Source organism: Gopherus flavomarginatus, chromosome 5 (assembly GCF_025201925.1).
Source record: "Gopherus flavomarginatus isolate rGopFla2 chromosome 5, rGopFla2.mat.asm, whole genome shotgun sequence".
Classification (NCBI taxonomy): domain Eukaryota; kingdom Metazoa; phylum Chordata; order Testudines; family Testudinidae; genus Gopherus; species Gopherus flavomarginatus.
Genome location: NC_066621.1, coordinates 55,570,069 through 55,594,818, shown reverse-complemented (window position 1 = coordinate 55,594,818; position 24,750 = coordinate 55,570,069). Strand labels below are relative to the sequence as shown.

Here is a 24,750-nt window from a genome sequence, read left to right as displayed (position 1 = left end):
CAGGTTTTCGATATAGGGTGGTGTTAATGTGACCATCACTTATTTGCACCGTGGTGTCAAGAAAGTGGACCTCCCGTGTAGATTGGTCCAGGCTGAGGTTGATGGTGGGGTGGAAGCTGTTGAAATCATGGTGGAATTTTTCCAGAGTCTCCTTCCCATGGGTCCAGATCATGAAGATGTCATCAATGTAGCGTAGGCAGAGAAGGGGCATGAGTGGACGAGAGCTGAGGAAGCGTTGTTCCAGGTTGGCCATAAAGATATTGGCATATTGTGGGGCCATGCGGATGCTCATAGCAGTGCCACTGATCTGGAGATATATATTGTCATCAAATTTGAAATAGTTGTGTGTAAGTATAAAGGCACAGAGCTCAGCAGCTAGTTGTGCTGTGGCATCATCAGGGATAGTGTTCCTGACAGCTTGTATTCCATCTGTGTGTGGGATGTTTGTGTAGAGAGCCTCTACATCCATGGTGGCTAGGATAGTGTTTTCTGGGAGGTGACCAATGCATTGTAGTTTCCTCAAACTGTCAAAGAATAGTGTCTTGTCAAGGTATGCATAGAGCTCCAAGTAGCTGCTCTATAGATTTTGGAAATAAGAACATTCTACAAATATGCAGCAGATGCTGCCAGAACTCTAGTGGAATAGGCTCTAATGTGGCTAGGTGTATCTAATCTGGCTAATTTGTAACATGTCCTTATCTAAGTAGATCTCCAAATGTATAATCTCTGAGAGGATATAGTCTGACCCGTAACCCTCTCTGCAAAGGCCACAAACAGTCTAGGTGTGTTCCTGAATGGTTTTGCCCTTCAGTGTAAAATGCCAATGCCCTTGGTACATCAAGTGTATGAAATTTAGCTTCTCCCAAGGATGAGTGAGACTTGGGGAAGAAAATTGGGAGATTAATAAACAGGTTCACATGGAACTCTGAAATTATTTTGGGTAGGAATTTGGGATGAGGTCCGACAGTAACCCTGTCCTTATGAAATACTGTATAAGGAGGACCCAGTCATGAGGGCCTGAATTTTTACTACCCTTTGAGCTGATGCAATGGCTACTAAAAAGGCAGTCTTCACTGGTAGGTGATACAATGAACAGGTTACTAAGGGATCAAAGGGACTCATCAATCATGTTTGTACTATACTGAAGTCCTAAGAGGGAGAGGGGCTCCCTAACTGGAGTAAAGACAAGAGTAAAGCCATTAAGAAATCTAGCCACTCTATAGCATGGCCCTGCTTAGGTGAGTGATGTGCAAATATTGCTTCTAGATGCACTCTTATAAAGCAGATTGTTTCAGGGCTAGTAAATACTTTAATATTGCTGAAACGGGTCTTGCTGAAGGAGACAGCTCAGCTGCAGCTGAGATGCTTATATAGAAAGCCTTTCCACTTCCTTTTTAAAGTCAGTCTAGCTGAGCCTTTCCTGCTTTGGATCAGAACATTCTGAATTTCAGCTAAACAGCTTCTTTCAGTGAACATCACTCAGCTAGCATCCAGGCTGTCAGATATAAAAAAGCTGGCTCCAGTTAAAGGCTCTGACCACTGTGTTGCCAGACTATGTTGGGTGGGACAGGTAAGGTGATTGGGGGGGCTGTGTTGAGAGGTTCATCAGATCCAAATACCAGAACTCACTGGCTCATGCTTTGGCTATCAGTCCTATATCTTGCCTCAGTTTCATCAGAACCTTCGCTATCAGGAGGACTGACAGAAAGGTGTACATCAGTCCAAGTGCCATCGAGTGAGAATGGCATCCATCAAGGAGTCTGGGCTGGGATTCCATTTGAAACATAATATCTGACACTTCTTGTGGTTTGTGGCAAACAGGTCTATTTCTAGAAATCTAAAAATTCTGGAAAGCCTTTGCAGGATTGAGTCGTTGATAGATCATTTTCAATTGTCTGAGAATTGTCTGCTAAGTTGATCTGCCATTATGTTCTGAAGGCCAGGAAGGTGTATATTGTGATTTGATTCTGAATGCACAAGTCCAGAGTCCAGAATGGCTCCTGACAGAGCAGAGACGACCTGGCTCCTCCTTGTCTCTTGACATAATATCAGCACTTGGATTGTGGATCCACGGAGTAGTAGGAATAATTATGGCACTGAACTCAAATTACATTTATATAGAGGGGAGCTTCTTAAGGGGCTATGCCCTCCTACTTTTAACCTGCCTTAAGGATGAGCGAAGGAAGGAGAAGAGGCAGAGAGGAGCAAGCGGAGATAGGGCCTCACGGGAAGAGGCAGCATGGGGAAAGGTCTTATGGGCAAGAAGCAGAGCAGTAGGCAGGGCCATGGTTTGAGTGCCAATGGCCCCTGCACTTCAGAGTGCTTCTGGTGCTCCTTCAGCCCTGTGGCTTCTACAGGGGCTCGGGGCATCCATTTTTTCAGAGGCCCCTAAATTGGCCAGGGTCCCCCAAATTGGCCAAGGTCCTTGGGCTTCGGCTCCATGGCCTGTGTGTTAATCCACCATTGCCTGGAATTTGACATCATCCTCTATAAAGTCTATGTTTTGAATTGGAGTAAGCATGGATCTCTCTGTGTTGAATTTGAGACCCAGAGTGGCAAGAATCTTTAAGGTTATTTGTATTGAGTTGGACCACTTGTTGGGGTGATGATTTTCAGATCAATCAGTTGTCAAGGTAGGGGCAGACCTGGATTTTGTCTCCTAAGATGTGTTTTCATGACTACCAAACATTTGTTGAAAATCCTCAGACTGTTTGTGGATTGTGGATCGGATGCAGATACAAATTTTGTATCTGCACAGGGCTCTCCTAACAGTGAGATGCTCCTGATTCTGAGGTATGTCCTGTGGTCTGGCTGAATGGATATGTAGAAATGGGAATCTGATGGGTTGAGAGCCATGAACCAGTCTTGACCAATGTACACATTCCCTCATTAGAACCTCACCATCCTGAACCTGAAACAGTGGATGAATTTGTTGAGACATCAAAGGTCAAAAATGGGATGCCATTCTTTGGGATGAGAAAATAATGCTCCTGAACTAAGAACCCAAATGTGAGGCCACTTGGTCTCCTCCAGCAATAGCCCACAGTCCCAGGCCTAGTTCACTGCATCTCTGGACTTTATAATGGATTTGCCTTGTTCCCACTTTGGCACGGTGGTGCTAGTTGTCATCAGTCTTTTGACCAAAAGAGCCCCATTGGATGCTAAAATGAAGAGGAGAACCACCAACCCAGCCCAGACCCCTCACTGGGACTGGGGCATTTCCCAATCAAGGTGCAGGTCTGGGCAGAGCAAACAAAATGCCAGGACTGTCCGCAATACAGACAGAGACATCCGTCCCCTACTCTCTCTGCAGAGACTTTTTCCCTTCAGAGAGAAGGGTCTAGTCCATGTCCACCTATATGGGTTCAGGCTGAAGCATGGATGCAGGATATTGACTGGTTCATGCCATCAAAACCAGCATGGCTCAAAGTGTCCCCCTCCTTTCTTGGCAGCACTCAGATAGACAGTTGTTAATTTTAATATATAGATTGATAAAAGTGTTCAGGCCAGCTTGAGGCTCTATCCAAGCCAGCTTAGCCTGAATGTCCTCATTGAGACCATGCCAAAAATGATGGCACTGAGCACCCTTTTCCCATTCTGTGTCTGCACCAGAAGTCAGCAACATAATTATCTGCCCACTAGCATCTTTGCTTTAGTGTCTGGAGTGCAACTACTGCCATGTTTGTGTGGTTCGGGTTGCCAAAAATCACCAACATCCAGGCCAACACCTCCTCAGGTAGCAAGCTGATAAGCCCCACCTTGGTCTTGTCAGTAGGACAGGTCTGCAGGTACAGTAGAAGGCGAAGATGGCACTGATTTAGAAACCCACACAGCTTCCTCCAGTCACCACTGAACTTGCTGGGAAATGTTATTTTTGGCTCTCAGTAGGTCTGGGTCACAGGTGGCACAGCTTGTGCTTGCAGGGTGGCATTCACTGCAGGGCACTGATCTGGGTCCGTAGATTCTGCAAAACATTCACTAACTCCACGAAGATGATGTTGGTTTTAGAGGGGTCCATCCTAGTAGCTAAGCCAGGGACTTTCAGGCTACTCAAACTGTCGTAACCAGGGTGCAGACAGTCAAGCCTAGTAGCTGGTGCAGGAGTCAGGAACCAGAGTAAAGGATGAGAGCCGGAGTCAGGAACCAGAAATAAAGCCAAGAGTCACAGCTGGAGTTAGGAGCAAGCAGGGCTGGACTGGATTTGAGTGATGCAGGGAACAAGGCTGGCACAGGAGTAATCACATCTGAGGACATAAGTGTTGAGCTTGTTGCTGCTACTGTTGAGCTTACAAACAGGCCTTGCTGGCAGTGGGGTGAGCATTGGCCTGCTAAACCCATGGTTGAGAGTTCAGTCCTTGAGGGGGCCACTCAGGGATCTGGGGCAAAATCAGTACTTGGTCCTGCTAGTGAAGGCAGGGGGCTGGACTTGATGACCTTTTGGGGTCCCTTCCAGTTCTATGATACGTATATGTCCATATATTATATAGGCAGGTGAGTGGGAGAGGTCTCCCTGCTCTGTCTAGATAGGAATGGGGAAAAGAAGCACACAGCTTCCAAAGGAGGCAGTTCTATCCAGAGTACCCTGTTTTTGAAGGGAAGAGACTGGTTCTGTATCTTAGACATTGCCACTGTCAGCCTCGCTAGGAGACGAGTTCAGTACTAGGCCCACAATTAAAGCACGCAGTACCATAAAGGCTCTGGATACCCAGATAGCAGGTGCCAGTACTCAGGAACACATTTCTGATTTGACTGGTATGGAGATGGCAGGTGCCAAGTTCGTGCCAAAGGGCTGGCATTGAAATACAGTCTACAGATGTAGTGGGTACATATGGTGCCCATTTCATACTTGGTGCTTGCATAGAGCTTTTGGCCCTTATGGGGCTGAGGCCGAGGCAAGTCAGAAGTCTGATATCCACGTCTTTACTCGCTAGGCACTAGAAAAGGTGACCTGTGTTTTTTGCCCTGTCAGAGGAAGTCGACACCAGAATAGTGGCAAATGGGAAGGCAGAAACTCAATTCCCACAGCACTAATGGAAAGGGACGAACCAGAGGAACATGAGTTTAGCTCTGCCTTTCCTCCTGGTGTTCAAGCTCTCAAGGGAAACAACTTCAGGCAGGCTTCTTTAGCTTTCTGACTTTGCTTCAAGAAGACGACACATATGGAGCATAGCTTGGAGATATGTCTATGTCCTAAGCAGAACAGCAACCACGAGTGCCATCATTAAGCACCACTGAAGTGTCACATGAAGGCAGGTTATGAACCCAGGAAATCTAGCTCCTGCAGTGTTGCTAGCACTCCTGTATGACGGGGACAAAAGGGAGGGGTTCTAGCCTAAACTGAAATGTATCTAGGTTCTCTCTCTCTCTCTCTATATATATATATATTAGCCTGCAGGTAATAACTATATGTATTAACTACTAAGTACGAAGACTATTACATATGCTTGCATAGTGTGCAGAGAAGGCGGCAGACATCACACAAGGGTTCTGTCTTTCTGACATGGGCATTAGGAAGAAACTGAGGAACAATTCAGCCTGCTCTAGTCTTTATGCCCTTGGGTGGTGGGCAGGGGACATCTATGGCACAGGCATAGCCAACCATCTCCATTGGAGCTAACAGAATCCAATGTTGCACACATGGGGCAACGCGCACCCAGACTGGAATCTTTGTGAACAATCACTCGAAAAATAACTATGCACTAGTTTAGATACAGTGGCTTACCTGAAAGAGCTTTTCTGCAAAACACGTTAACCTTGAAGAAGAGAAATTATCCACAACTTGCTTCATCAAAAATTAAAAAACAGCCTGTTTAACAACAGTGAGAAAACCCACTGAAATGTGTTTGGAGAAGGTATAGAAGAATTGTTCTGTAACTTAATATTAAAATTCTCCATTAATATTGTGCATGAACATCCTATACATATATTTATGTAACAGATACATATATCCTACTTATGCATAGCTAAATATTGCATACATTAACATATATTTACAAAATTTTAAAATATTAATAAGGTACTCAATTGAAACTATACAATAAGAACATTTCAAATTAATGGGCTCCTTCTTTCTTAGCTACCCATTTATTTTTTCCACAACAAAAATAAACCTGTGACAACTGAGAAGACGTAGATTTGGGGAAAAAAAATATTGTGTGTTAGTGTGTTTACTTTTAGAACTTGTGTGTCACTTTGATACCACAGTAAGGATTGCAGGGCAAATGCCTACATTAATTAGACGGATTAATATGCAAACCTATGTATGATTACTGTTATACTCTATACACACCTTTACAGAATGATTTTGTATCCTCCTTGGAGATCCAGCAAAAGGTATGTCTATACTCTGTCTCCCATCAGATGGTTTAACAGTAACCCTTTCTGCAGGAGTGTGCGGTCTCCTTGGCGGAAAGATTTTTGGAGGTCCTGGTGGAGGAATATCGGAAGGAGATGGAGGAACAGAAATTGATCGTGGAACATCTAGTGAACTTTTTGCTTTACCACGGTCAGTAAAGTCCGGAGAACCTGCATAAACTGGAGCAGTTGGACTGCCATGTTTAAACTGCTGTCTCTGTTGCCACTCATATAGCTGCCATACAGTACCATCCTTATTAGCTTTCCTCTCCTCATGGGACATTTTCAAGTGACTAACACGGTCCTGGGCATATTTGTAGTCACTTGGCAAGTTGCGATTTGGTGGAGAAGAACTCCCTGAAGGCTGCCTGGTATTCTTTGGCAAGGTATGATAATTTTCAGGAAAAGATGAAGACTGACTGGGACCTTGACGAGTTAGAATCTGATCAGAAGCAAGACTGTGATAAGAAGAGATACAGATTTAAATGTACATTTATCAATAGGACTGGCTAAAGTAAAAAAACATAAATTATCTCTTCTAATTAATGTTACCTTAGGAATTATAAAGATTCTGATTAAAATTCACTTAATGTGTACAAAATGAAGCTACTATTGCCCCAGTATCTTTATATAAAAAACTTGCACTATTCACATATTAAGATTGCAGTAATCTGGCAAGTAATTTTACTTTGAGAAATATTTGAAAGCTACAATTCTTTGACCAATGATCAGCCTGGACCTACCACAGTCAAGTCAAGTATGCAAAGAACTGAGTCATAGTTGTGTTTATAAACAGAAAATACTGTAAGTCATTTTTATGATTAGTTAAAAGGTACATTGTTCACCACTAGATGGTGTAGTTTGCTGTACAAATGTGATATATTAATTCATTTTAAAAATTACATTACTTTAAAAATCAGAGAGGAGAAAGAAATCTCACTAGACAGAACAAGCAACTGTTATGTAGATTTTGCTTCATTATACATAAAAAAGATAAACCATTTCTTAAATTCTTTGATATATGAACATTTGTTTGGAATGTTCTAGTCCTTATGAGTTATTCTTTTACATGATATAATGCTACCGGTCCTTGCTATCTTAAGCAGCACACAGGAATTTACAAGGAAATTAATTTATAGTCCTGCTACAAAAAAATGGCACTTCCTGGGTTCAGTACAACATGCAGAAATTAAATTGCATAAATTAGCTCCACATTTGGCCAGCAGCTTTCACGCAAAATCTGTTGGCTTCCAACTTTGACCTACTTGACTTCATGAAGTCTTTTCACAGCCTGAAATACCAGAATGTCTATTATCCAATTTCTGCACTTAGCCATCATTATTTTGTCCTTTTAGTATCTGAGGGTCATTTGCTTCAACATCTCCAGTCAGCAACATTATTCACTCTGCCAGACCCTATGGAAGACCATGTAAAGGAAAGTGTGGGATGGAGGGAAAAAGATTATCTTTTCTCAGCATACAAGATGGATATGAGGAACAAAAAGAGAGCAAGCGGTTACTTGCCAGTAACTGTTGTTCTTCAAGAGTTGCCTCTGTGTATTCCCACTCATGGGATTTGGTGCCCAGAGGCTGTGGAACTGCCTTGAAAAATTGTGACTCAAGTTGGGAGGCTCTTGAGAAATCTCATGTGAGAATAATGTCATCACCCTAGTCTATATAAGGAAGTGCATTCCCCACCCCAACTCAATTTTTACTCCCAAACTGTACAGTCCTGTTGTTATTTAGAACTCCGAGGCAGAGGAGAAGGAGGCTAGTGTGAATGCACAGAGATGACTCTAAAAGACCAAGTAACCGCTTTTTCTTCTCTGAGGGCCTCTGCACTTCCATTTATGGAATTCCAGTGGGCAGTGCTCCATCAAGTAGAACATGGGTGAAGAGAACTTAGCTAAATACATACTGTAGCATGGCACCACTCTTCTAGACCGGATACTGGACCACGATGCTAAGTGCAAAATGAGGTGCTTGGTGAAAGTGTACTGCAAATTGCTGCTTTGAGGATCTTCATGAGGGAAACATATCTAAGCTGTGATGCTGCTGCTGCAGAGGGAGGCTCTAAGGAGTGGGGTTTTAAACTAGGATGTTACTGGTTTCCTAGTCAAGATGTAACAATATTCTATATACCTCCTAATCCAGTGTGAGTGTGTAAGAGATAATGGATTCTCACTGGCATCTCACCCATATACTTCAAATAACCAATTAGATTTTTTTAAAGGGTTTGGTCTTTTCCAGGTTAAAAAAAAAGAGCACTCTCTTCATGTCTAGGAGAGGAGATTCTTGTGAGTGGGAGTGAAGTCTAGGGTTCACTAGAGTCTAGAGTGAAGTCTATAGTGAAGTCTAGAGTGGAACTGGTTTTGGATGTACCACAGTCTGTTTTCTTGCCCCCAAAGATAAAGGTTGGGAATGTACTCCCTCCCGACACCCTTGCTTAGACATGTAGTACATGGCTGTGTTGTTGTCTGTACATGGCAGTGGTGAAGAGGGAAGCAGGAGCTGGAGGATGGTGAAGTGGCCTGGTGCAGAATTGGATAGCGTATATTACCTGTGACTGGAAGAAATCATGCACCAGGTGATATAGAAGAGAGATGAGGCCCAAAAGGAGGGAGAAAGAATTGGAGATGTGGTACACATTGGTGTGCGGCTGTCAACCACACCATCAGAATTGCTGCTTGGAGGCTGATGTTGAGGACTGTGAAGACGTATGATGAGGAATCCTGCCCCTATACCACTGAGGCAGTTTGCCAGCAACCTGTTTTGGAAGTAGCTAATAATGCCTCTGGGATTGCATTCCTTGGTGTTACAAGGAAGTTTGTCTCTGGAAGCAGAATGACACTCTGCTCTCAGAGTGTGGAGCAAACCTACAACCCTTAGTGACTAAAGTCTTAGCCATTTTTTTCTGTTCCTTTGGTAAGGAGTCCCTCACGGCATCCTACAAGATATAAACATAATGGGACATTATGGCCTTATAATAGGCCATCCAAAGGGCTAGCGAGCCAGATCAGAAGACACTTATGCCAAATATATAACGCTTACTCTGTTGCCTCACACTGTCTCCCAAGCTGCAGACACTGCCACAGAACTAGCTGGCAAATGTAGCAGGAACTGATATCCTTCACCTGCACAGGATACATCCTGTCTGCTTGTTTGGACACATGCAGGAATGAAAAGGGAGACATATATTTTTGGCTGTGTTGAAAATGCTGGAGCTAGGAGGTGGAGACAGCTTCTCCCTGGTCTACATCTGTAATATATCAAACAAGGAACCAGATATCTCAAGGGCCATGACCCCTGCTGGTAAGTGAAGAGTCTCTGCCATTCTCCCAAATAGCTCCTAAACGGTTTCTGTTCATCATAAAAGGAAACAGAGAGAACTCCATTTGATTGTCTGGTGAAGTGCCACCTGCACGGTCTTCCACAATGGACCCATACAGATCCTCTGAAGGAATCTCATCCGATTATTCTGATATAGGAAGATCCACCTTAGGGTAAGATGGATGCAGTGGTGGTATCAGGATGCATTAGTACCAGATGAGGAATAGGCCCTAGTGAGGGCACTGGTGCCAAGTGAAAGCACTGTTCCAGAAGGAGAATCAGTGCCGATGCCTAGGTCAGCATCAGAGTAGGCCTTGCAGTTTCCAAAAAAGGCCTTCATAAAGTCCTGCATGTAGGGCCACATTAGCAACTGAACAGGAACCTGCATAATATCCTTCTATGATATCTGGATTTGAGATAAGGGATGAGGTCTGATTTTCTGAGATCTAAGCAGGGGACCTGCAAGTTCATCTACAAAGGTGCTCTGAGGAAGGTCTATAATGGGACTGAAAGATGGCACAGAGTCAGGTTGCTGAAAAGGATTCAGTGGGATGGTTAATAGCCTTGACCATGGACCCCACACACAGTCAGATGCAGAGAAATTAAAAGCGTTATTAGAATCTGAAACAGTGAGGAGTCCAAGTTATTTGGTGTCAAGATGACTGGTTCTGGAGGAGCATTGAGAAGAGGTGACCACACCACTGTCCGAGTCTTCAAAGCAGCCATGGGTCTCAGATTGCAGAACAGGACTGAGATGATGCTTCCTCTTTTTCTTCAGTTTATGACTCTTGTTGGGAAATGTACTTCCTATTCTCCTTCCTGAAAGCACATTTGACTGTGCTTGAGGTACCAAGGCAGACGCGTTGGTGCCAGAGGTCAGGTCTGGAGTTTATACTGAGCAATGATGCCAGGTGAGGAGTAGGCACTGAGGTGGGCACTTCCTGTGTCAGCATCAGGGCTAATGAGGCCTAAAATAGATGCTCTGGTTGTGCTGGATGAAGGATTCCCTGCCAGTACAGGGCCAAGAAGATCCCAGTCTTGAGACAGTAGTAGAAGGCAGCACTGATGATGGAGCAGTAAACGTGTGTCTTGGGTCCTGTGTAAGAGGAGCTTGGCACACAGACCGGTTTCAGTTTCCTCAGCAGGCCTGCTGAGGTATCAGGCTATAACACTGAGAAGCCAGATGAGCCTGAGGGTAGGTGTAGCAAATCATATACTGGGTTACCGAGTGGGTCTCTCTAAGACATAGAAGGCACAGGAAACCTCTGGTATGACTGCCAAACAAGATGCACACCTCACAAAGCCTTTACATGGCTCAAGGCCAGATTTATTCTCGATAAGATGTTGAAGGCTCCCAGTACAGGTGAAGGGCTATTCACTCTTAGTTATCTTATACTATTCTAAACAGTTTAGAATAAAGTTTTAAACTAGACTAAAGGAAGGTCAAATCGTAAGGATACAAAGCAAATTCTGTTCACTTTCTAAAGCAGAAGCAAACAATGTTAGGCAGGTGAGGGTGTGAACACCCTTATATAAAGTAGGGTGATGACCCTCACTCTTGTGTGAGAATGTTTATGAAATCCCCTCAACAGGGACAGTTGTTCAAGGCAGTTCTACAGCTTGATACCAGTGGAGCGAAATCTCGTAAGTGCAAACGCATAGAAGCTCTTGAACAAGAAAAGTATGGCTCTTAACGAAAAGAGCCAGGAACAGGAAAAGTTCTCTGCAACAGGAATTATTTCTTGCTATATTTGAAAGGGGAGGATATTGCTCAGCATGAGTGTGTTTAATAGGAAAGTACTAAACAGGTTTAGCTTGGGTTTGACTCATAAAAGAATTAAAAACAAAACCAACCCCCCGCCCCCCAAAGACCAGATTATTCTGAAGTTCTGTATTCACCATGTCTGCCTGTGCACTGAAGTCTTCAGATTGAAGGCTGGAGCATCACCTCTGAATGACTACAGGATGGGGGAGCCCCTCACTTGGAATTACTTAAAAGAAAAATCACTAATCTCCTGGGAATATCTTTTAAAACTTTCTATCTCAGTCATTTTCAACCTGTATAATCTTTTTGGATGTCTTACTTTACAAGGGTGCGTTACTGAGAGCCAAAATGTATCAATGGCACAGAACCAGTTATGGGCACTATATGAAATGAGAGGAAGAGTATCTTTTTAAAAAGGTCTTATGCCACCTTCTAGATATTGAAGTGTTGATCCTGAGCCTACAATAATTATGCAGATGGACTCCTAGAGCCCACACAGAGTCTCAGTGATATAAATAGAACAGGAATACTTGTGGCACCTTAGAGACTAACAAATTTAACTTGTTAGTCTCTAAGGTGCCACAAGTATTCCTGTTCTTTTTGCGGATACAAACTAACACAGCTGCTACTCTGAAACCAGTGATATAAATAGGTCTCTGTGAACAAACATGAAGTTCACTAGCATGTATCACATTGCAGAATTAGGGTCTTGGTTTGTTGAGTTGAGCCAGGAAGCAACTTCACATGTATTTCATGCATCAGCAATTATGAGGTTTTTAAAATTTAAAATAAAAAACTAATGTTTATAAATATTACTTTTTAAAATCATAGGTATATACATTTAAGAAATAGGCATCAGATTTATTGCCCCCAAAATAGTGCATTCTGCAAATCATATACTATAGACTTATTATTATAATTTACTGAATGACAGCATAATCCATGGACTGGGAAGCAACATAAAACGATGTGGGATGTTCATGGTCAAATCCAACAAATTAAAATAAAAAATGAATTACACTGGCCATCTCTCAAAGTTAATATTACTACCTTAAATTTCTATAACACTCTTCATCACATCTCACTAGAAAACGTTTCATAGAAAGCGTTATGGTAACAATACACCCAGTTGTCTTATGTCTCATTCAAAAGATGGCATCTGCAATTGCAATGTCCCTAGCACCAGGCTGTGAAATTTGCATAATATTGACTCAGAGGCAAAAGTGAAATTTAATTTTCCTAATGCCTCCTAGTTAGGTACTAATCAAGTCTGACCATTACCCACATTTTTTTTGAGGGGGGGAGGGTAAGGGGATGTTTTCGGTGGCCTTCCTATAACACTGATAGATTTTAAACTGTTGTGTTAATTTTTAATCATAATTATAATGTTTTTAATTTTTTGTATGCTTGTGTGGCTAGTATAGAACACCAAAAGAAGATAGTACATTGTATTTATATAGCATATATTAGCAACAGTGCATGTTTGGAAAAAATACTAAAGACATAATTTCCCCTACCTTTAACTGTATCCACCCAAACAAATAAATAGGCAAGTAAAACAGAATGATAAAAGAATTAAAAATTATTGAAAATATTAGATTAAGGCACCATATAGGCCTCTGATGATAGGGTTATTTTGTTTTTTGGTTACTTTTGAGGGGAGAGGAGTGGACAGAAGAGGAAATGAGAGGAGCAGAAAACTGGAATTTCACATAGTTTGCATTATTAATTAACTGAAGTCTCTTACTGGAACTCCAGCAGAGAATTATGAACAATTTTAATATGTATTTAATTTTTTTTTAAATCACAATTTGAGTCCTCCCCACCCACAAGTCACACATTTGATTTTCTTCTATTCATTCAATATTACCATTTCATCTCAATTTCATAAGCTTCCTTTAATATCTAAGGCTCTGATCCTAAAAAGTTAACTCCATGTGGGATGACTTGTGTGAGCGTATAGCCCCCAACTAACTTTACTGGGACTCCACATGGAATAACTCACAGGATCAGTAAAAGCAGACACCTATTACTTATCAGACCATCACTTTCCAGAAAGAGAGAGACCAGAGAAATACATATGTGCACACACACCTTGAAGAAAAATAAACAGATGAAAACATTGGTAAGTTACAGATAATACAAACATTAAGCATTCCATCTGCCTATACTCCCTGGATTTCATGTAATTTTCACAAACTAAAAAGGAACAAGATGCATCTTGCATGCCACAGCGACATTTTAGTGCTGCTTCGTTAGACATATTGTACATCCAAAATACTGAAGAATCCAGTTACATTGCATTTCATGTATGTGTTACATATCAACATGACCCATATACAAGTATTGTGGGGGGAAAGAAACAAGGGGAAAAGCTTAAAATTTCTCTCTCTCTTGTTTTTAAGTGGAAAACAGGTTAAAAACTTGTCATCTATTTTGTCCACGAATAAAAGAGGACTTTAAGAGTTAGTCTTTTCATATTGGCTCTTAAATTTTGAATAAATTCAGGTCAAATTTTTTAAGAAAACATCCAATATGTTCAAAGAGAATATAAACATATTCCAATGTCTCTTTTCAGTTGACAATAAAAATGTGAACACATTTAAGGAAAATGTTTTCATCAGTATCATACTTACTTTTCCAACATTCAAAGTACATATTTTAAAAGTGTTATTCTGCACTGGATGGATGAGAAAATTAATAGTAGTCACTGCATACTATCTTAATATGGTAGCATTCTGCTCGGTATAAAACAAGTTATCTGTCATTTGTTTTCCTTTATTTTGAGAACACCACAATTAACTATTTAAAGACTGGCTTGTTACTAACCTTTTTGTGTCTCCTTTTTGGACTTTTACCCACTGCTCCACTTGAGTCATGTTGTTTTTCCTTTGCATCTGTTTATCTGGATTTGCTCTGGGAACAAACCTTCTTTTATAGAAACTGGTACCATTCTGCTCCACTGGGCCAACACTAGTGTTTAATGAACTAGGAAACGTCCCATTCTTCTCAGTTGGCTGAGGCTGAGCTACTTGGGGCCGAGATGCACTTGTTAAATCTGGAAACTGATCAACTTCCCCTGATGTTAACAGATGCTTAGATTTTCCCCTCTTAGCTTCTAGAATTTCTTTTCTGAAGACATAACGTTCCTCATCTTCTCTTTCTTTTCTTATCTCTTCATGCCTATCATATTCAAAGATTTCAGTTGCTTTTTGATAACTTTCTTTTATATCAGCAGTATCCACCTTTGCACGCTCTTTGCGAGAATCCACATGGTTAGCTTGGGGAACAGCTTGCTGATCCGCTTTTCCTGTTTCTCTGCAATCAAAATAATGTGCTTATGTGAACACCAATTTAGTGTGAAATCTTAAAAGAAAAGTCAGTGTAGATTTCCTAAGATTGTAGAAAGGTAAGCCCACAAATATAGCCTCTACAGCTGGTGATAACCTGATGTACCAGGGGTGTGTGACTGCAGATAAGACTGGGTGAGAATCCTTTGTTCCCCCATTTATACAAACCATTACTAAGGAAACACCAGAGAAACTTATTTTCAGCTTCACTTTGCTAGAAACAGTTATACTTCATTATTGAAAAATAAACTGAAAATACTGATAGCACAGCATAGTGTTCAACTTCTATAAATGTAAAATTGTTTGTTACAGGGGTTGGGAGGGAAGAAGTTGTAGACTGAAAAACAAGGAGAGGAGAGGAGAAGAGAGGAAAACACCTGCCATGTGGTACAAGCTTCTCCATTTCAAAGGGGAAAAAATTCTCTTAGAAGTATTTTTATAAGCTCCAAGAATAAGCCATTTCTGATAAGGATGATACAGCAATATCCAGAGAGAGATGAAGTCCCGTCAGAAGCAAGAGAAATCATTCTAACCCTTCTTCAGTTTGGTGGCTAAATTTTAACAAGACTATCGCAGACAAAATTGTTAAACATGTTATTTTAAGTACTTTATTTTAGGTATTTTCCTTTTTTCTAAATCTTGCCAAAATCCAAAGCAGAATATCTTTTGAGGTTATTTGATAATTGGAAGTATTAGGTACTATTGTTGGTTTATGTTATTTTTGACAGCTAGCTCACTTCATCTTTAACTTTCCTCATTTAATCCTCTTTGGCAGTTTATTAAGATGTCACTGATCTCTAAGTAGCACTTCATCTTCTCCGAAACCATATGACCTGATAGTCAGTTTTTGGTATCAGCATCTGTAAAGCTTCAAAGTAAATAGCCTAGCTGTGAAGACTTTTCTTGGAGTCTCTGTTTATTAAATCTGTCAAACTTTGGCTGATATATTTTTTAACTGGCAGTGCACAGATATTAACCTAACTGTTTTTTTAAATGCTATATCAATTCAAAGATTTTGGGACACAGAGGTCCTAAACCAGACTGTCCAGTGTCACTGCGACATTTCCATCTTCAAGAGACTAAAGCTATATTTTCACTTTCCTTTAAGGGCCAGACAGAATCTACATTGCTGAAGTGCCATTGTGTGAACAAATTTCATTCAAGAACTGGGCAATTCTGTAGTTCTGCACAAGCCCTTAGCTGACAAGATTCTAAACACTATAGAGCTAGTCAAAAATGAGGACACATTTTTTTGCATAAAATTTGTCCCTTTTTTGTTGAAAATTTTTGAAAAAAAATACAGATGGGTGGAAAAAACGGATAAAGAGACAATTCTCAAAAAAAAAATAATTTTTTTTGAGGGGCCTCACCATTGCAGCTAGCTTTCAGGGCTTGGTTCAAGTGTATTCGGAGGTCCAGGAAGATCAATTCAATTGAGCCACCCTCTCGTGTAATTATATGATTCAAATTGCAAGGGAAGGTATACAGGAAAGAACAGAGAAGGACGGAAGGTCCAGAGGTAAACACAGGAAATTGGCAGCATGTAGGCAGCATTATCACTTCAGAGTCCTGCAATAGCTTAAAGGGCAATCATCCAGGCATAGCTACTGAAGCAGGGGAAGAAACAAGACGGTAAAAGAGCTAGGCTTTGTATTCTCTAGGGAAAAAAAGTGTATTTTTTTAACTCAAGGTAAAATCCTAGTGAAGACAAAGCAGTGTGTAGTGTTCACACAAGTTAGCAGGTTCAAGAGACATTGGGAGAGCCTACACCCAGTCAGCTTGGGCAAAAACTACGAACTGCCTTGTCTTCACTAGAATTTTTCGAGTTAGCTAGCTCGTGTTAAGAGCACACATTTTTCTTAGTTAAGACAACCTAAAGAGGAGGGGACCCTGAATCATTCCTCCCCTCACACACAAAGTACCCCTACTTTTCCTGTATCCATGTCAAAACAAGGAAGGCTGGCAAGCAAGCAGCTCCAAATGTCTGGACAGAGCCTGGGCGCTGGTGTCTCCACTATTCACAAAGTACAGCTCTCCCCAACATTACAGGATGAAGAAGAAGAGAGCCTGAAAAATGCCCTGATGTCTAATCGCCTGAGGACTAAAACTATGTTAAGTTTCCATTGGCACATCTTTACTCCCTATAAATAAATCAATTTTGCACCTATAAGTAAATCTGTCCCACTTATGAATAAATTAATTCTGTCCTACAAACTCCTACTCCTATCAAATAAATCTCAATACTGCCACCCTTCCCCAAGCTCCCACCTCTCCTCTTCTTCCCACTTGAAGTCCCTATCTTTCTCCTCACACTGCTGTCTTCACCTCCAAAGACCAGTCCCACGTGTTTCAAGAATAGCGACTGACAGTTTAAATAAATACACAGCTCTCCAACCATAGTCTAAGCAAGCTGAAAACAGGAATGAATGATGAAAGATTCTACCTCATCTAATACAAACAATATTAAATAATCATTGCTAACTGAAAGAGCACCACCTAAAGCAACTGGAGTTAGGGATATGAGTACCTTTCTGATAAAATGTCTGCATTTTCATCTTCAGCAGTTACTACTAACTCAGTCACATTTTCTTTCTTGTGCATGGTCATAATTTACATGCTACTAACTTTCTTGGGATTTTCCCCACCAATTTTTGTTTAGATTTATAGTGTATGGTTACACAGGGATAAAAGATCAGCAGCACAGCCGCAGCTGCTCTGAGTCACCTGATTCGGGTTCGTGGGGCTGGGGCTCTGGGCTAAAACTCTCTGTGCAGACACTCGCTAGCTGGGCCGCTTAACAGTTCAGTTCTCCTTCCGGGGATTTATCGCTGTTCAATCGTAGGCCGCTTCCCCGGTGACCTTTGGGGTGGGGAGAAGACTCAGGCCTACCCAGCACTCCAGGTCCCAGCCCAGGGATTCTCATGCCACTATGTCCCTTTAACAAAACTACCTTCAATTCCTTGGGCCACTTCCCCACAGCCCCAGCCTTCACCGATGCTTCACCCTCAGCACAAGGCTCTTCTGTGCTCAGGCCCACAGCCAGCCTGGAGCTCTTTCTCACGCCCCTGGACCCTGCCAGTACTGAGCTGTCCATGGTGCTGCAGTTCCCTTTGGCCAGCCAGGAGCACTAATCACCTTCCTCTGGCTCCAGCCAGAAACTGCCTGTCACTGGCACTGCAGCTCCTTTTTATATGGCCATTCTGGGCACTGATTAGCTGCTCCCTGCAGCCTCTCTGATTGGCTGCTTCCTGAACAGTCTCTCTAGGCTGCTCAGAGGACTTAGCTCCACTGCTCCTTTCCTGGGATGTGTGTGCCTATACCCTGAGGTCTCCAGCAAGGAGCCTCTGGGCCTGGTCATCCCATCACAGGTTCAAATAAAGATGGTCCTTTTCTTATTTTTCCAAATTGCTTTTCAGACAGAGAATTACGTAAGTACACATCTTTTGAATATTAATTCCTTCACAGAAGTGTTATTCTACCTTCACTCTCTGATTTATTCCTTCACAATTCAATGTTAAATATGGGTGAAAAAATGGAATCAGTATGTAAAATTTGCAGGGCCTCCCTGATATTTTTCCTTTCAATTGTTCCTAGCCGTAACTTACAAAGAACATACCGTATATACTCGTTCATTAGCCCGTTCAAATATAATCTGACTCTCCCAAGATGGTTAGGTAAAAATAGCAAAAACTGTATGACCTTTTATAAGCCAACTCTATAGTTCAAGGGCTGGCAAACTTTGGCTCCTGGCCCATCAGGGTAAGCCGCTGGCGGGTCGGAACGTTTTGTTTATCTGGAACATTCACAGGCACAGAGCTCCTCAGCTCCCACTGGCTGCGGTTTGCCCTTCCCAGCCAATGGGAGCTGCAGGAAGTGGTGTACCATTTTCCACAGCTCCCATTACCTGGGAACGGCGAACTGCAGCCATAGAGTGCTGAGGTGCTCCATGCCTGTAGCTGCTCCAGGTAAACAAAATGACAATGTATTAGATATTCAATTCAATGATTCAATAGAGTTTAAAATCATCAAATTTTGGTGTAGACCTGTTATAAGCCAACCCCTGCTCTTTGATGCATCACTTTTTTACCAAAATTATTCGGCTTATGAACGAGTATATATGGCACATAATGGGAATCAGCATGCAGCCAAAACCAAAATCACAGTTTTGGAGCTAGATTCCAGAGCAAAAAGATTAGTTACTGGTAGGTCTGTTATTTATACCTAAAAAAAGAAAAATAAAAGTAATCTCATTACAGGATATAGGTATGGCTACTGTTAAAACTGCGTCTGACAATAATTAACTGGAAAACACAAGGGTTCTGGAATTTGAAGGTGATCTGTTGTTTATTGTTTGAGAGTTTTGCCAAAAACAAGCACTAGGTGCAGTACTTCTGGGAAACTGCACTGTGAAATTTTAATCCTCAGAGCCTAAGGGTTAAGAACAGGATCAGCTCTCAGTATAAAAACAGTTCTCTTTTCAGAATAGGTGTAAGAAAAGGAATACATTGCCAAAGTCAAAATGTAGAAAAGTAGTACTAAATCAATTGTAAGAACAGGGAAAAACTGGAAGCATCTAAAGACAAACAGTTATTGTTTGATTTAGTCCTCCCCTCACCCACCAACCCCAGGTTAGATAGGAAAGTCTTCAGCAGGCTAGAGGATATCTCCTGTCTCTTACATCTTCCTTTGTTCTACACTTAATAAAACTTAAAAGACTGGCACAAATGTTTCTGAAATTGTGTAGGATGCTTACTAGTGAAGTGGGCCAATATCTTTCAGAAAAAAATAGTTATCACCTGCATTTCTATGCATTTACATCTGTATCTGAACTTAAAACTTGTCAGTAACTCTTCACTCATTTCCATTACCACTTTCAGTAGGGTTTTGAGATCCCTCCTCGAAAAATTCAAATGTGAATTTCTGTCAACTAGCTAAACCTAGGATTATTTGTTTCCACACAAAAGATGCAGTGATTCAACAAAATCAGTTTTTAAATCCATGTAGCTGAAGTAGTGCAAACCTGTATGTGGATATGCAAATCTGTTTACACATGATTTACATAGAGATAATCAAATTAAAGAGTGGTCAACAGAGGGTTGCACCAATTTGGCTAAATCAATTTAAAAACTGCAACTTCTGTGTGTATCCAAGACCCTAATTCTATACTCCTAGAACTTTTCCTAGGCCATTCGGGGCAGGAGGTGGTGTCAAGAAAATGAGGATGTGCCAAAGAGAAGGCAAGATTTGTGGTTCCTGGGAGACAGGCAGGTCAGGGTTTGCTGGAGAAGCAAATCTAGGCATCACAGTCCTTTACACAAGTCCCTCTCTCCCAGTCTGAAAATTGCCCTCTGCCTGCCATTGTGTACCACACCTTCCCTCATGCTGTGAAACAATAAGACATATACATCATAATATGTTTAAAAAAGGCTTTGAGATCCTGGCTGGATCCTCTGAGATCCCCTCCTGGAGGTAAGAGAAATAAGATGAAGGGAGTCACACACTGAACAGACATGGAGACATACCCCTTCACTGAACAATGTTGTGCTATGGAACCATGCACAAGCATCCCATTGTGTTACAGGAACCTCATGTCGAACCCTTTTTTACCAACCAACTGTACCGGAACCTGCTAAAGTTGCAACAATGAAATTGAAAGCCCCCAAACTTGACCTCCAAGATGTTGGAGGGAAGGTGAAAAAACCTAGTCAACAGTTTGCCAATTTTGCCATATGGGAAAAACCCCTTCCAGACCCCAAACAAAGTATGGCTATCAACCTAGCCCCCTATCAAAAGAGATCAAGCTCATTAGATATGGGTGGGTAATGGCAGGTCTCGTACACAGTCAAACTCATGAGTCATCAGCAGAAAGCAAAAGAACTCAAACTGGCTACTACCAGCAGTAAAGGGAAAGAGAAACTACCCCATTCTATATATCCCAGCAGGTAAGAGCCAATCAGCCAGCCCCGCAATGCTACACTGTCCAATGGCAGGGAGAGTAGGGGAAAGAATGTGAAGGCAGGAGGTGTCCCCGTTCCCTCCAGACCCATCAAAGCTGCACTCTGGCAGCGAGGATGAGATAGATCAATGCTGAGTGTTCTCAGGTCCCACTAATTTATGTAATGAGTAATGAGTATACATGAAACAGAGGAAGGGAGTGAAAGTTAACTAAAATCAATTAACATTTGAATAAGCTGTAACAAAGACCTACACATCATATACTGAGCCAACATTAACAGTATTTTGTTGCTGACTGCATTTTGCTATTACTATATTTGCTACTACTATTACTGTTGCTGACTATCAATTTTTTATTTCTGTGGTGGTTTTTTAAAGCCATCTTTAAAATGGTTTCTTAAGGACAAACTGCTCTTGCCTCTTGGTTTGTCCCCCGTTTGGCGACCAGCTGTAAGAACAATTAATCTTTAACTATGGCTCCCCCTTTGTGTCATATCAGCAACTCAACAGTTAATAAGTTTTTTCTTTATTATCTTTTACCTGAAACAAACATATATAACTAAACAACCTCTTTACGTTGCATATCCATATATCAGTCAGAGCCCTCCAAAGAGGTATTTAATTTAAAAATTACAGAAAAAAAGAATAAAAGGAAGGTAAATATTATATATCCTTGATGGGAACATTGAGGGAAATTCCTTTAAGATGGCATTTTACTAACATCACAAAAAAGAAAATAAGTATTGTTTAAGGTATGAGATAATCTTAAACATTTATTACTATTGTAGAGTTCATAGTTTCTTCTGATCCATCACCAAGCATCATAAGGGATGGTCTTAAAAATGGAGTCTTTCTTACTTTTTGTCTGTTTATGTCCTGCCTGAGCCAAAACAGAATTTTTCTGGTCTCTGAGAGCATTTTCAACTGCTAGCTCCTCATCCCAGCCTCTTTTGAAGTTTACTGCTCAATGATTGCTTTTTCTTGGACTTCAGAATTTCAGCACTTCAGAAATGAACTTTAGAAAAAGTAGTGCCTAGGCGCTCCAATCACAGACCAGGAGTCCAATGTGCTAGTTATGTAACATAGAGCATATCCCTCCCCCAAAATGCTACAAAACACGGCGTTAGAAAATATAGTAAGTCAAGATGTTAACTAATACTAGTTTGCAAGATGTATCTATACACTTTAATTCCATAACTGAAAAGCATGGGAAAATTAAAGTTGATAAGTATATTGTCCTTCTCTTATATTTTGGTTTTTACACTCTACTCTTTAGAATACCCCTCTTAGAAATTTGAAAATAGTATCCCCATTCCACTTCTCTCCAAAAGTTTTTTTTTGTCCTATTTTTTTCTTTTTAAACTTGCTTCATTTCATTGTCCACACAGAGACTTAGTGCGCAACAAGCCAGGGTGTGAATAAATCTATAGCGCAGTAGCCTGTTGCGCACTAAGTCATTGTCTGGACCCTGCTACAGCGTTCTGAAAGTTGCATAGTATGCTGTGACATACTGCACTCTATGGATCTTTTAGAATCCAGTAGCAGGGTCCACAGAGTGACTTAATACACAACAGGCTAGTGAGCTGTAATTTTATTCAGACCCTGGCTTGCTGCATACTAAGTCTTGATGTGGACAAGCCCTAGTACTTTCTTTGTGTACCAGCACCACTGATGCTGGCAAAACAATTTTGAACCTAGGGTTTTCTTTACTTTGTGCTCCTTAGCTTGTTGATTCATTAGCATCTAAGTATACTAATGTAGGACCACTATAAAAAAACCCCACAAATTTCTTTAAAATCCGAATGAATTGTATACGTCTTATTCACTGATTAAAAAAGTTAAAATGAAAACAGAGTATTCTCTCGCTTCTAAAAATATATTTTAACTCACTACTCTTGATTTTTGAAACAAGTTTTTAGCTGCAAGTTAGTAACATATTAAACTTGCCTCTTCAGTGATGAACGTGTTTGCATCAGAGTAGCTTGATTCATGGCATGGATCCAGTCATTCATATCCTCTAAGGTATCTGCACTGAAGTAGTATGTGCGCATTCCTGAATGTTCTGCCTGACAGCCAATAACAGAACTCTTATTATAAATGTATGCCCTCATCCCTGTGTGGACAGCCTGGAAAAGCAAAAAGCAAAGACAAATTAGACAAAACTATTATTCTGAGCCTAAAGATTTATTATAACTTGAATGGTTACCTTAAAAAAAAGTTAAGAGTTCTCACAGTATCCTCCTGTACAAAAAATAGAAGCTCTCACACGGCTATAACCACTGCAGTGTGACAAATGTTGAGTTTTAATGTCACTTTGCAATTTTATTTTAGATCAGTTGATGCTGTGTAGTTCCTTTCCCTCTTTTTCATATCATTAAAAAAACATTGCAGCATTTTGTTCTGTTTTTCATACCAATAATAGGAGTAAAATGAAAAGCTCCAACCTTACTTCATGCATTTTATTTGCTGTGAACACAATACAAAACAAACAAACAAACTAATGGATCTTTTAGCAAGAATTGCTTAAGTGAGCCAATTTTCCCAGACCATATCATGAAGCAATCTGTTTAGAAGAAACACAATACAAATCTTACCATACATATTTCTTAAACTGGCATTTTAGGAATAAATTGTATTGCATGTTAAGACCTTTAGGTTAAACAATATACTTTAAAAAGCACTAAATTAGCTGCAAAAACACTACACTTGATGATAAAGTCAGCAACATTTACTGAATGATTAAAGCACATGGTATTGTATTTCAAATGTTATTGCATACAAAAAGTTTCCATGTGCCATCTTAAAACCAAAACTATTTGAGATATTTAGATATATCCAACTGCCAGCAGCTAAGTATTAAACTTCAACACTATGACATTTCTATTGTTCTTATGTACATAATTTTATATCAAATGTGTGTTTTCATTATTCTAGTCTAGTTATGTTTAGTCAGATCTTACCCACAGTTCCATTAAGACATGGTACCTAAATTACTAAGTCTCATCAGATGCTCCTTCCTGAAACAAGCTACAATATTTCCTGTGTGTTACATTATAAATGCACTTCAAAAGTAGACAATCAGAACTCATCTGCTACTGTTAACAGAATTAACAGCAACTGACAGCTATTCACAGAATCGTAAATGAGGTCAGCAATTTTCAAGTTTTCTCTATACTAGTTAGTACTTCAAAAATCCTCTATTTTGGCTTGAGAAGCTTTGGTTTTATTTGGTCATATTTATTTAATGACAGAATCAATGAATCTCCCTCTTTTTTTGTTGCATTTCCAAGCACTGGAACTGACTATAAAACTCCATTCATCTTGTAGACTCATGCAATAAATATTATGAGCACCTTAGTAATTTAACTGTTCACAGTTTTTGGACAAACTACAGCTAGTATCAACACACACAAACACTAACTACATAAAAGCATTTTTTAACCGAGTGACATTTTCATTCACATATACATATGTATAAAACAAACATGCCTTTTATTTTAAAAGCTACATTCCACATTTAACTCTTAAAGCTGAACTTCTGTTTTGATAAAGTCTTTTCCCACTTGTTATTCTACACTGAAAAATAACCTACCATCATACTTGGCTTTAGAAATACAAACAGTTTTGACAGAACACAATATGTTTGATCTTGTGTGAAGCTACATGATGTTATATACTCTAAAATTGCTGAGTTAGTGTTAACATCAGACTCTCACTTCAATCATGTGCAAACTTATTCTAGAATAAGGGGGTTTCCCCACTATTTCAGCACTTCATGTTTTGTACACAACTTGCTCCCTTCCCTTCCTTTTTCCCCAGAAGGACTGCAAACATTTGAACATGGCCTTTCACTCACCTACATGACCACTACAAGGGAGCCCTCTTATTTCCTTTAAGACAGCTCTATCACATATTTTGTTCTAGTGCAAGTCTGTTGGCTGCCATCTCCCATCTCACTAGGCAGGAAGGTTGATCGGACCAGCAGTGTGTTAAACAG

General features: G+C 40.6%; 1 protein-coding gene across 5 annotated transcripts in view; it reads right to left on the bottom strand.

The window, feature by feature from the left end:
- Positions 1 to 24,750, bottom strand: part of PLEKHA7 (pleckstrin homology domain containing A7) — a 295,587-nt gene that overhangs the window by 58,413 nt on the left and 212,424 nt on the right. For all 5 annotated transcript variants that reach the window (XM_050957092.1, XM_050957093.1, XM_050957094.1 and 2 more), the window contains 3 exons: positions 22,701 to 22,879; positions 14,278 to 14,766; positions 6,290 to 6,812 (listed from right to left, as the gene is read on the bottom strand). In XM_050957092.1, coding sequence (XP_050813049.1) covers positions 6,290 to 6,812; positions 14,278 to 14,766; positions 22,701 to 22,879 — 1,191 coding nt within the window. The remainder of the gene's footprint in view (positions 1 to 6,289; positions 6,813 to 14,277; positions 14,767 to 22,700; positions 22,880 to 24,750) is intronic.